The sequence below is a fragment of the Ambystoma mexicanum genome, chromosome 5q (genome assembly GCF_040938575.1).
Source record: "Ambystoma mexicanum isolate Mex_15411 chromosome 5q, UKY_AmexF1_1, whole genome shotgun sequence".
In the NCBI taxonomy this organism is placed as follows: domain Eukaryota; kingdom Metazoa; phylum Chordata; class Amphibia; order Caudata; family Ambystomatidae; genus Ambystoma; species Ambystoma mexicanum.
In genome coordinates, this window is record NC_090933.1 from 510,994,161 (window position 1) to 511,008,403 (window position 14,243).

General features: G+C 44.7%; 1 protein-coding gene and 1 long non-coding RNA gene across 4 annotated transcripts in view; one reads left to right on the forward strand and one right to left on the reverse strand.

Annotated features, from left to right (window-relative positions):
• The window catches only part of CCDC178 (coiled-coil domain containing 178), a 3,486,252-nt gene that overhangs the window by 2,540,101 nt on the left and 931,908 nt on the right, over positions 1-14,243 (reverse strand). For both annotated transcript variants that reach the window (XM_069620987.1, XM_069620986.1), the window contains exon 9: positions 2,389-2,531. In XM_069620987.1, the coding sequence (XP_069477088.1) occupies positions 2,389-2,531 (143 nt within the window). The remainder of the gene's footprint in view (positions 1-2,388; positions 2,532-14,243) is intronic.
• The window catches only part of LOC138497482 (uncharacterized), a 238,933-nt gene that overhangs the window by 109,689 nt on the left and 115,001 nt on the right, over positions 1-14,243 (forward strand). The window lies entirely within an intron of this gene.

Here is a 14,243-nt window from a genome sequence, read left to right on the forward strand (position 1 = left end):
GGGTGGTTTGTTTTTAGGTGCACATATTTTTGATGAACCAGAATCCGTGGTCATAGGTGAAATCCCAAGGTCGCGGGGCTAGACTCCTGCAGAGAAATTGTAGAGTATACTTTGCTTCTTAAAACAGCAAGAGGCTCCATACTTTCTGTATGGTCTTCTGCTCCCCCTCTGCACCAACATTTATAGGGCCCCCTTGCCTGCCCCCAACCCCCCCCACTCCTTCTCCCCTGTCACACCCGATGAGGTCTCTAGACAAGTCCGGTCTATCAAAGCCTCCTCCAAACAGGTGGACCCCTGCCCCTCCAACACCATCAAGGACAATATTGACACTCTCGCTCCAGCCTTGACCGACCTCTGCAACCTCTCTTTCGCCACTGGAGTTTTCCCCTCTCAAGCACTCTCTTGTACACCCTCTACTCAAAAAAACCTTCTGCTGACCCGTCCATTCCGGCAAACTATCGTCCGATCTTCATCACCCCTTTCCTGGGAAAACACCTGGAGAAGGTGGCTATCACTCAACTTACCCTCCAGACTGAATCTGTTGGTTGTCTCCATGACCATCAGTCTGGCTTTAGAGCATCCAGAGGCACGGAAACTGCTCTTCTGAACACCCGTGAAAACCTGCTCTCAAATCTTGACGCCAACTCATTCTTCTTGACCTCTCTTCTGCTTTCGATACGGTAAACAACAACATCCTGATCACCCGCCTCTGTGATACCATGGGCATCACAGATCAGGCCCTGGCTCGCCTCCTTTCTCTCTGACCGCCCTTCCCAGGTGGAACTCGGGCCTTTTCTCTTCTCTACCACTCTCTCTACCTGTGGAGTCCCCCAGGGTTCTAACCTTTCCCCTGCTTTTTCAATATATCCATGGCCCCCTTGGTCCACAGGATCTCTACCTTTACCTCTAACTTTCAGTGTTATGCGGATGACACGCAGCTCTCTTTTAGGCAACCCTCGGCCTCCTCTTCGCTCATCCCTGACTGTCTATCCGCAATTCAGGCTTGGTGTGTTGCTAACGATCTATGCCTGAATGCCAGTAAGACCGATATCGTCCACATTGGGACCCCTGCTCCCGCTTTCCCACTTTCTCACTGGCCTGCCTCCCTTGGCCCTGCAGCCTCACCTACCAACAAGGCAAATAATCTTGGGGTCATCTTCGACTCCACTCCCTCGTTCTCTTCTCACATCTCAGACATCTCCAAAAAGTCCAACTACCTACTGCACCTCCTCAGAGGTATTCTACCTCTTCTCACTTCCCCCAGAGGCTCATCACCTTGAGAGCCCCGGTTTTCTCTAGGCTGGACTATTAACCTTCCTACTTCTACTCTCCATCCTCTACAACTCATCCAGAACAGAATCGCAGGACTTATCCTTGGCCTCAAGCCCTGGAACCACATCTCTCTGGTGCTGAAATCCCTCCACTGGGTACCCATGGCTGCAATGATCAAATTCAAGACCCTCTGCATAATCCACAAAGTTTGCCGGGGCCCATACTATCTACTACGCTGTCTTCCTAAATACTCTCCCTCTGGAATCCTCTGCTCGTCCTCAAACTCTCTGTGGGTAAGCCACTTTCACAAACAGAGATTTGGGGGAAGATAGTTATCCCCTGGAGGTGCTTTCCTCTGGAAGAGCCTCCCTGCCCCTCTCTGTCTTCAACCGGCGCATCTTAAGTTCCGGAAACTACTCAAGACCTTTCTTTTCTACTCCTCCTTCTCTTTCCCTCTCACCTGCTAACCTCCTTTCTTTTCTCTCCACCCTCCTTCTCCTCCCTAACTCTGTTCAGTTTTGGCTGACTGGTTGCATGGTCCACCTTCAGAGCCTACAGGTTCCAGGCTCCCCTGCCAAGTCTTTTGCACTTGCCTCCTGCCCAATGCACTTTGTTCAACATTGCTGCACTTTCAGCTTACGCTTCTTGAGCGGGGCAAACTCTTTGCACTTAACCCAGGGCCCTGCTGGACCAGACTCTTGTTCCTCCCCACCCTCCCCCTGTCTCTGCACCTCCTTCAGTACATATGCATGACATGAATGTACTAGGACCAGTTAGTTTTCCTTCACCCCTCTCAAGCTTGGTTTCAACTGTACCACTTCATGAACTTGCACTAGAAGAAATGTCGTCAGGCCTAGTATGCTAGTTTTTCTGTTTAGATCATTCGTAATTTTCAAGGCCCAAGAATGATTACTTTTTTCCCTTGTTCCCATCCTGCCTTGAAGTGCTTTGAAGCACTTCACCTGTGTACAAGCGCTATATAAATAAACAATAAATAAATGTGCAGCAGAGGCACAGCAGAATAGGATATTGCTAAAATCAACGATATAATGTATGGTTCTCCAATTAAAATGAGAGTAATCCCGACATGCAATAATTCTTAGAATAAACTCTTACATGAATTTTGCTAGCATTTTCTTTGCTGCTTCCAGCTCTTCAGTCATAATTGCCCGTTCTTTGTTAGCTTCTTCAGTGTGTTTATCAAACTCCATTTGAGCGTCTTCCCTTTTCTGATTAGCTTCATTAAATACAAGTGTAGCCTGTAGAACAAAAACATGTTTTTATTAATTCACATTATAATTATAAGCCAAAATATCCCATTAATACTAATAATTACCATAAAGTGATGAACAGACAAACATAACGAAGAAGGTATTATCTGCTTGGACATATTGCTTTGCCACAGGGCACACAGTTTAATGAGAACATAAAGACCAATATGAGAGTGCTGGCATTATTGTGGAGATCCTAAGCAAGGCTCATTATACTCACTGTTCTCAAATGCTGAAAGGGCCAAGAGATTGTGCTCTTGAGGATCTCAATCTTGTTTGGATGGACATCTCATGTATATTACAACCTTCTTAAAGGGGCCATATTAACTGTGCTGCTCTTGTGACAAATCCCTGCCAAGCTCACAGCTAGGGGAATTCTCCTCATGCTGCTCCAGGTCCCACCATCTTCTAGCCAGTGGTGGCACATTGTCTCCTTTCTACCACATCACCAAATGTTAGAGCATGGCAGGGCACATCATCACACCCGTCTCTTGGTGGATGTTTTGAGGCACATCACTGAGCCCTTATTTCTGATGCTCTCTAAGCCTCATGTGAAGGTGCATATGCTGCCCTGAAACCCAGGGAGCGGTCTCCCTGGAGTCAAGGATGAGAGGCTTATTCAGAAGGTTCTATTCAGCTTATTGGATTAAATCCATTCCAGATTTAATATGCCCATTTTGGCTTAATTTGGTAAATACTTATTTTAAACAGGGATCTGACCAAATTCCCTGAAAAATGACCAAGAACTTCAATTACTGAAACAAGCCTAGTCTTGACTTCCGCGACAGGGTCAGGAGCTTGACCCTGTCAAGGGGCCTACCCGGGCAGGGACACCCCCATGCCCCCAACCCTACAAGGGCATATGCCAGAGCTGATCCTACACCAGAGGCAGAGTGAAGGAGATGGGAGGGCCCAAGTTCCTGAACCCCCTAAATGGGCCTTGCATATAGACCTTGGTGCCACTGCCAATCACTCAATGTCTTGATTTCTCATTTCTGATCAGAGGCATCTTTGTTTTGTTCCAGGACTACAAAAACCAGAAGGCTGTGCGGTAGTGGAGAATCACACGAACTGCAGGGAGAAACCAATGCTCAAGATACATTAGGAGAGACTCCGACAACCATTACAGCCGCAGAAAAGCAACGAAAATGTGACTCACCAAGCCCAGTTGAAATAGAATGACAAACTAACTCAGTGCTTACTGAAGTGCAGAGACTGCCTGAAATTATGCACACAGAAAGGGGCCAGGGCTAACAGGGGATTTTCAAGCTGTGCCAAAGCAATGACACAGCCCCAGGGGAAAGAATGAAAGTAGATTGGCTCCTAGAGGTCTGTAAGACCGGGAGCCAATGGAGGGGGGAAGGAAAGAGAAAAATCAGCAAATCGCCAGGTGTAAAAGACCCTACTAGCGAGCTAGAGTGAAAGGTGTTCAGGAGGGATCTGGAGGTTGACTGAGAGACCAGGCAGAGGATTGAAGTCGGAGCTGAGTGCCGAGGAGCCTATTATGGTGGTGGATGTGAGTGCAGGTAAGGTGTTGACTGTGAGTAAAACTGGCGCTAAGAGAGAAAGAGTGAGGTTGTGATCATGAACGTGTATGTGGCAGTGAGTGTGGTAGGAGGAGGATGTGGAAGTCAGGAGTGAGGTAGAGTGGGAGGTGATGGAGAGAGTGTAGAGATAGTAAGGGAGCTTGGAGGCAGGAGGGAGTAGTTGGTGAGGAAAGGGAGCGACAAGTGAAGTGTGTGATAGGATCGGAGGGTGAGGAGAGAAGAGGGACTGGGCAGATAACGAGAGAGAGAGGAGACAGGTCAGAAGAGGGGGCATTGAGGGGTGAGAGAATGGGAGAAAGAAAGAGAGAGTGAGGAGACAGGTGGGAGAGCTAGGCCAACTAGGGGTAGAGAGACAAGCAGGGACAGCAGGAGGAAAATAGGTGGTTAGAGCTATAAGTATAAGATCATAGACAGGAGAGAGGAGTGAAAGGAGAATTTGACAGAGAATCTTTGAAGGCACAAACCCAGTCTTGAAACACACAGATACGATTGTGAGGAAGTATAGGATAGCCTTAGGAGGTCCCATAGGGATATGGCAAAGGCCTGGGCCTTTACCCCCCCCCACCCCCCCCAAGAAGCCTTGATTACCACCTTGGGGATTAGGGCAGCCTGGGCTAAGTTGGAAGAAGTCCATGGAAGGTTGAGGAACCAGTTAGGGATTCCCATTCAATTGTACCATCAGACAATCAGAGGTTTGCTGCTACAGCAGGAATATATCTAAGATGAGGAATCCGTGGGAGGACACAATCCATTAGAAAAGCATGGTTTGGGCAGATTATTAATAAGACCCCTGAACCATCTCTTGAAGTTGGGAGATTATTGACGCCATCTGTGACACTTCTCTAATTTAGCAAATTACTGGCCAATCACCAACTTGCCTTCACTTTAATTCGAATGACTAGATATTTTCTTTCTTACTTATGTCTCTCTGGCTCTGACTCTCCTCTGTCTTGCTGCGCACTGAGGTCTTTGGGCGAGTTGCGCCCTATAAAAGTTACATAACAATAACTGGGTACATTTCTAGAAAAGTGTGCAGCAAATCAACTTCATCAGCACTTGTTTTCTTCGGGACTAGACATTTGGCTTCCGACTTTGGTGTAGCGTAGATACTGCTTCTCTTCAGATGGTTGGTGATGCCCTTCATGTTCTAGATTCTGGAGGCACCGGTCTTCTGGTTCTTTTAGATCGTTCAGCGTGTCTGATATGGTCAACCATAAAGTCTTCATTAACATCTGGTCTTCTTGCATGGGTTTGATGGGCTCCCTCCCGGCTTGATTTTCTTGTTTTTTGTTTCACTGCACAATTTCTGCAGGTAGGTTTCTCCAGGTGGAGACCTCTTACCATTGTGATGTTGTGTCGCCCAGGATTTGATCCTATGACTTATCCTGTTAAACATCTACATGGAACTCCTGTGGTATCTACTGTCAGTGATTGATTTTGAGGTTAACCATTGTGCTGATGATACTCCACTTTATCTTAAGATCTCTTCTCCAGAGGATAGCCTCCACCTTAAGAACTTTCTCAGTGTTATCCAAGAATGGATGTCTATTCGTTCACTTAAGCTAAACCCTTCAAAAAGTGAATTTCTCATTAGCTCTTCCACTTTCTTTCTCTACCAGACTCTTCTCCGATTGGTTTTCTACTTTATCTTCTTCTGGTATTTCTCTGTCTGTTACCTTTTATTAAATCGCTTGATATTGCACTGGAACCTAACCTTAATTTTAAGGATCACACCTCATGGACTGCTCAGTCATGCTTCTATCAGCTGTCTCTGCTTTTTGTGACAAGGACTGAGGTCAGGCCTTGTTAAGGGGGGGGGGAGCACGCACCCAAACACCCTTCCAAGGTGCCTGAGTGAGGGCAGTCCCCCCTCCCCAGGTCCTGATACAGCAGCCACACTCTGCCGAGAAGTTGCTGAAAGTATCCCGCCTTACTTGGACCGTTAGGCTGCCCACCAGAACAGCAACGCCAGCAGCTGGTTATGACTTCTATGCAGATGAGGATGTGGTGGTACCGCTGGGGAGGAAATTGATGGTCAAGACCAGTCTTTCAGATAGAAGTCCCAGAAGAAATCTATGGGAGGATCACTCTGAAATCGCGTTTAGCACACAGCCATTTCCCTGGATGTGGGGACCAGAATCCTGGAAAGAAGCTATACTAGCAAAGTCAATGTCACTCTCTTCAACTCCATCACATTTGTAGAATTAAATATGTTATTCCTTCTTCAGGCTTCCGCTCTGCTGTACAAGCGTAACTTCTTTTTCGCTTGGAGGTGGCAATGATCTCTTGTCCAATCTCGGCCTTAGCCTCTCTCACGCGAGTATTCCACTCTGGCACTCGTTTTATCACTGGCAAGTGGAAGTTTGAATGCATTACTCTGTCAATGGTTTCTCATGAATGGCTTCCTAAACACATATTCATTGATTGAAAATGTGCTGCTTTACTTCTAAAACCATGGTGCTGGGCCAACCATCTCAGCTGGTTACAAAATGGAGTGTTTCGATGGTTCTCAGTTGACCAGGAGTGCACAGATTGTGTACTTGGACACCTGTTTAAGCATGCTCATTATTCAGCCAAGGCCTTTTCTTCAGCTGCTCCTCAGGCCTGGAATTCTCTTCCTATATTAATTCATACTCTTTCTATCCTACATGACTTCAGGAAAGCTGTGAAAACACATTTATTATGTTTAGCCTACCCTAACTGAAAATATTCTGTTTAAATTCTAGTTGTTTTTACATTAATATGTGTTTAATTGTACAGCACCCCACTGCCTTCTGGGCCAGTGTTGCGCTTTATAAAATTGTAAAATAATATAAAAACATGTCAATCCAACTAAAATTGCCTTCAAAAGTAGCGATAGGTCACGCCTAAGGTAAACCACAAAGTCACAGAATACAGTGCCATGTTAATGAAGTAACAGATCCTGTGTCTTAAATACCTCACCGGCAAGTATCATTTCTACTAGGTAAGCTTTCAAAAATAGCTGCTGGAAAAAATATTTTTTTGTTTTGGCTCAAAACATGGCATGCTATTTTTCTAAAATTATGTACAAGCTATCTTGCTGATAAATATCTTGTTGTAGGAGGGCACTGTTGTGCAGCCTACAACATGGCTGCACAATAAGAGTGCTCTCAAGCTCATGTAGTACATCCCAAGATGTTATACTTCACAGTCATACAGCTACATGAGTGATACCTGTAGAACCGAGATGGGAGACTTCCGGGCCGAGAGTCCCCCGGTGGCAGGCTCCTAATAACCGGCTTGTGGAGAAACGGTGGTGAGGCCCTCCAGACAACGGTGGCTCCCTGCACTGGGCAACCGCGCCATGAAGTCCGAAGCAGTGAGGTGCCCTGAATCAAGCAGTGGCGAGCCAGCCAAGGAGGAGCGAGCGCCGATGTGATGGGGCAGACTGTGAGCCCACAGCATGGCAAGTGTGCCCAGAGCCACCACAAGAAGGTGATCCATGTTCCAGGGACGCCCTGTGTGAAAGTTTGCAGGGAAGATCTGCATGTGTCAGCGACTGCAGCAGCAGAAGTGGAGAAATGAGAGAGAATCAGCCAGAGAGGCTGGTCTTCTTTTTGATTTTGACAAGAATACAAAGTCCTAGAAATCATGCCCCCTTCACCGTCTCCTAATTCTGACCCGTCATATAACTTAAAGACAGACCGTCAAACATCAAGCGGGAGGCTGATACCTCAAAAGCTACTCTAATGCTACAAATCCATTTCTTTTTTTTTTTTGACAACTTTATTTAAAGATTTATCAAAAGAAATACATATCATTGCAAAACAACAATTATGATAACAAGAAAACGACAAATAAAACGAAAAAAGCATTATACAAGTTGATACAAATAGTACAGAATAAATAAGAAAAACCTATCAATTCCTGCTTGTTTGAGCATATTGGTGGTCGATGCAAGATCTCTCCAAGTGGCCCCCCTGGAGTAAGCCACAAGTTATGCAAATATGGTTGTTTGTAATTGGACAAAGTTAATTGCGCATGTTGCGGGTGAGTTAGGGATGCCAGCTTGGGAGGGGGATGGGAGAAGGGAGAAATTAGGGATAAAGTTAGCCAGTCAAAATGTTATGAAGCGCAAACCAGGGACAGTATGGACTGAACCGGGGCAACAGGCCAAACAGATGCAGGGCAAAGGTGGGTCACTAACCAGCTATAGTGCTGTTATAACTCAAGGCACGCTACGTCAGACAAATATGCAGAGGTGCAATTAGGTTCATAACCTGGAACGTGCAGGGTTGAACAATACAGCCAAAATCTGCAAGGTCATGGCTCTTCTGCAACTGCATAAGGCAGTTATTCTTTTACAAAAGACATAGTTTAATAATCTAGCACACAGGCAGATTGCTAGCTCTTGGGGGTTGCATAGAGGGCACTCTAGTTACTCTGCACAGTCCACAGGGTTTCTAACTATATTTAATAAGCTGGTGGCTTTCAAACTAATCAACACCGACATTGGGACCAAAGGAAGATATGTTATGGTTTTCAGGTCACTCTACAAATCACCAATATTAATCATTAACATATCTGCTCCCAACGTAGGAGAAACAAGTTCTTGTCCACCATAATCACAAAGTGCATACATTCTGTTGGGAATGGCATTATCATAGGAGGGCACTGTAAAGCCACCCACCAATACCAACTGCCTAGATCCACCTCAAATAGTAGGGGCCACCCGCATTCCTCCAAATTCATACTAGAAGCATTACCTAACATAGTGCTGAAGAACCTATGCGTAGGCGACATGGCCTGTCTCGAGAGTACACTTACTATTTCTCGGTCCACGACTCATACTCCAAGTTGGATATGTGGCTAGGATCAATGGGTCTAGGAAGAAATACCAGCAGATTTAAAATAATGACACAAACCCTTTCAGATCAGATCATTTTCTGGTGGCACTTGGCTTTATAAGGACCCACAGAGTGTCTCCTGTTCCATTACATGTAGATTTAAGCCAGAGTCACTATCTGACTTGGGTTTCAAATCTGAAATTAGGGAGGAAATTGACAATTCTTTTTAATATCAATACGGCTTCTGTGGGGGACCCAAGAACTGTTTGGGAAGCCTTCAAAGTCTGTATTAGATGCCTGTGCACATCTAACGAGTGTGGTATATTAAAACTGGTACGGAGGGAACAATCTGAATGCAAAAATGAATTTAAATAAATCTAGAATGAAAACATGTAGACAATCCCTCTACAACATTGGTGGAGATACATACCATGGCACTTTGAAACACAATTCTGTTGTATAAGGCGCATAACAAATGCTCAAAATTAAAATAAAATGAATACCATGCTTAACAACTTCAGATGACTAGCTGAGAGCGAGGCAAAGATGTGCTCCTGTTAGATGCTTGCTAGATGCTGTGCCGAATCGGTCAAACTAGGCAAACTTCTGGCATGGACAATCAAACAAGACAAAGGCATGATGGAGACTGATTCAGTATGAACTAATGAAGGTGTAACAGTGACAGACCCGACCGAGATTAGTAATACTTTCTTGAAATAATACACGCACTTGGGCTCTTCACAAAGTAACAACTTGACTTCCAAATTCACAATATCTGGACAAAGCAACATTAATATGGCTAAGCGAAGAACAGCGTGCCTCACTTAATCATCAAGAAAGAGATTGTTGCTGCTTCCTACAAGTTAGTCTGGAAAGATGCCAGGCCCAGATGGGCTAACCAGCAAATTCTATAATGAATATATAGACGTACTGGTCCCCCAATTATTTGTGGTGCTCAGCACGGCCCTGGCGCAGGGCTCCTTACCCCTTCTATGAATGACACAAGAATCATAGTCCTCCCTAAACACTCACAAGGACCTGAGTGACTGTAGATCTTACAGGCCGCTCTCAATGTTGAATATCGACAATAAAACTCTTGCCAAACAGTTAGCTCAGATAATACGGTTTAAGTTACTTACCTGTAACTATTGTTCTCCAGCATGGGTCTGGCATGGATTCCCATGCGCATGAATATTCCCCGTCGTCAGGTTGGGAATCATCAGTAAAAGAAAAAACAGTTTCACTTCTAATCTCCTCCTGGTGCCTAGATTTAAATGTACAATGTCTGGAGGGAACAGCTTCCCGGTAAAAGCAGCACAATTCTGGAACTCCCTTCCACCTACTAGCAGGGAGGACCTTCCCTACCAGCCAATTCAGATCTGAGACCATCCATTGGCTCAAGGCTCACGACACATAACGACCGCTTGCTCTCTTGCCGCCCTGATGTCCCACACCACTATGTTTCTAAATATGTACATTTAGGCTGTCAACTGTTCGGCGCATCCAGCACTGTAACCACAGTTGGACCTCATTCCTCTGTATGTAACCAAGCTTTGCAATCCTCTTGATGCCTCTGCGCCTTGCTACCTCTGGGTTAGGTGAGCAATATAAATAAATAAATACAAATACTTTCACTTAAAACTGTATTTCTACTCTAAACCAATCACTGCACTCTGGGTAGTATTGCCCCATCCAATGACAGTCTTCTCTCTAAGGCCCTCCTCTGGCAGCCATTTTCAGATTTGGTAAGCACTTAAAGTGGCAGTATGTCCAAGAAGAGGGGCCGGAGGGATGATTCGCATGTGAATCCATGCCAGACCCATGCTGGAGAACAATAGTTACAGGTAAGTAACTTAAACCTTCTCCAGCATGGGGTCTGGCATGGATTTACATGCTCATGAATAACATATACATAGCAGTACAACATTACACAACTACGGGAGGTAGCAAGGCTCAACAAAGCAACTAAATCTTACCTCTGGAACAGACTCATCGCAAGCGAACCAGTTGCGTAGCACTGCTTGGCCAACTCAGGACTCCTCCCTGGAATCCGTGTCAATGCAGTAGAACTTCATGAAGGTGTGCGTGGACCTCCACGTAGCAGCCCTGCCGATGTCCTGCAGGGGCACAGCAGACAGGAACGCCGTCATCACATTGATCTCTCTGGTGGAGTGGGAGTTCGGACGGCCGGTCAACGGCCGGTTCGCCAACTGATCACAGTGCATGATGCAGCCGGAGAGCCACCTTGAAATGGAAGCCTTGGACAAGGCCTTCCCATGGTTCACAGGACCAAAGTTCACAAATAGTTCTAAAGTCTACCAAAACCTCTTTGCGCGTGTCATGTAGAACTTCAGGGCACGAGCAACGTCCAGCGAGTGCATGGCCCCTTCCATCTGCAACAAAGGTTTCAGAAAGGAAACACGTACCACCAAAGGCTCATTGAGGTGGAATTCTGACTGAACCTTCGGCATGAAAGAGGGGTGCGTACGCAGTACCACCCTTGATTCATGGGGAGTCAGATACGGTTGCTTGCAGGATAGGGCCAGGATCTCACCTACGGATCTCCACACAGAACTGTGCGTAGGTAACGTGGCCAGTATTTTGCCAATAACCAACTGCTTTCCTCCTGTCTATTGTTGGTTACCTTTATTAAGTGATTTGTGTGACATTTAACCAGAGTACAGTTGATGCACTTTAATGAAATCTAATAATTGTGGTATCACTTAGAACTGTATATATTTGCCATTGTAGATTTACTAAGCACAAAATACTTTGATCTGGACAGAAAACAGAATCGTCCCATTTTACTTTAGGGAGTAAAGCATAAAAAATGACTTTCATTGTTGGGAAGATGGTCATGAGTGCTTCAACCAACTGTGCCAAATCTGTCAACAAAGTACGTGAACTCACGTATCCCAAATGGGAAGCACCGTAGTGCAAAATTACCACATGAGGAGTGGTCATTGTACGCATGTCTCTGCAAACTTGCAGAATTGCCGCAGCATTGGCACCAGTGTCAGCGCTCCAAACCACCTCCACTCCTCTCACATCGAAATGGTGCGCCACATGCCTACTCCCGGCATAGTGTTGTAAGCCATGCACAGAAATGTCTACAAGCACCAAACCCCTGATCCTCTCCACCTCTGCCATCTTCAGTGTACGCACCGTCTTTCGACACAAAAGAGTAATGTGAACATCTAATTGGCTGATGCCTACAGTCCCCTTTCCATGCAAGATTTTCTGTAGAAACCCATATGTGACACGCCCTACCTGCGGACAAGCGTTGCCTACGTGTGGCACTTAACTCTTACCCAGTCCTTCCACCCTTTCCACAGCGGTAGCAAGTCGAGTCCCTCATTGGACACAACTAAGCAGTCACACAACCATCCACCAATCACATTGAACATTGCTAATTCTAACTCCGTCATCAACATTGCGCACTTCAAATTACTTTCAATGATTCTGAATGGAAGTCGCATATCATTGCAAAGCACCTACTTCACAAGCTACTGTGCAAGTATTGCGAATTTCTACGTACAGCTCCATGCATGCGCACATGCATGAGTATAGAATACAGGTATGTATATTGTAATCAGAAAACATGTGCAACCCTTATGATTTAATTTAGACAAATTAAGGCCGCTAAATGTGCATAGGCAATACATACCAACGCTCCCCCTTTTAAGTGCAAGATGTCTGATTTATCATTGAAAAACCGCACGACTGCTTACTGTCTTCCGCATAACCTATACATACGTTGCAAGCATGCCTATTTAGGGCAGAGCTCAATTTTGTATGGGAAAATGTCGGAGTTGTGTACTGTGTACGGGCTACAGTAATGCTACTTGCAATGTAATCGTATGAGAAAAGTAAGCGCTCCCGATTGCTGTGATGACATCTCCCTCTGAGGGTCTCACGATTTCTCGGCATCGTGCTTTTAATTTGCAAGTAGAAAATGTTTCCCCATCTACTACTGTGCCCTATCGCTTACAAACATCTCTCCTATACATAGTACACCGTGTAAAAAACAAGGCATTTACATAAACTTAAAATTGTTAGCAATTTTGAAGGACTTTCAAGTACCATTTTGAAAATACCATGCAAAGACTGCACAGAGTGAAGTGAAATGCACACATGCACTGGGTTGAAATGTGAAAGTAGAATGCTGTGACGAAAGAAGCACAATTAATGTGTGCAGTATCATCACTGCTGTAAACACACAAGTAATTGATTTTGTTTCTTTGCACGCAGTGAAGACTACTCTCCTGAGAATCAACAGCATCTACACTGCAGACGACATATCCGAAGAAACCTGGTTATTTTGCAAAAAAAAGTAAGTACTTTACTACCTTTATATTGTAACTACTCCTCAAAGAGGCTGTGTGGGTTATTTGTTTATTTTGGGCACCAAAGCAAACATGGATTTCTAAACCATTCTACCTACAAATATCAATTTATTGAACAAAGAATAACAGGCAGAATGGCTCACAAATCCCTGTGGGTTTGGAACTCAAATAACATACGTAATCCTTAGAAGGTTAGATTAAGAAAAGAAGTTGCTGCTGCAAGTTTATTGTATTTCGTTTATTAATAATGGTTATCCTCCCACGTAGCCCACTTGTACTCTCATCTGATGCACATTGTAGTAGTATACAAAGTAGCCTTACCAAATCATTGCAAGAATCCAATGCACATCGACACACCATGACAAAGAGCTTCCCCATCAGACTCATGCACACATGCACACAGCACACAGACATTGGTCTGTTGTCCAAAGTATACCTTTTTTTTCAACAGACACCAAAGAATGCCTACCAAAAAGCAACTCTGTAGAAAGGAACGCAAAAGTAGAGCAAATAAAAATAAAAGTGCCCAATGTAAGCATCCACCTTTTGTAGAGTTTGTAGAGAATGTTGGAACAAACCAGCGAATGCAGTTGGTTAGCAAAACAAAGGAAGTCTCAACGACCGAAACTTTACCTCCTCCATCAAAATGTCTCACAAAATACCAAAATATTGTCAAAAAAACGACTCCTGTACAGCTAACAATGCTCCTAATAATCCTGATAGTGTAACAAGAATGCATAGTAAAAAAAGTATTTTATCAAAAATGTTTCGCCACAGAGTCCTTCAGAATCTACTAAGAAGAGGACCGAAATCATCCTCACCCCTTAAAACCTACCGTAGAAAGTTACGACAGTGCAATCCTTCTCAAAAGGAAGTTGTTTTTATTAGTGTTAAATAGGATGAAAGCACTAACAAAACTAAGTACTAAACTACAAAAGAAACTCAGCAATAAACAGAATGTGAACAAAAATAATTTCTTACATGTTTGTGGTGGTGAAT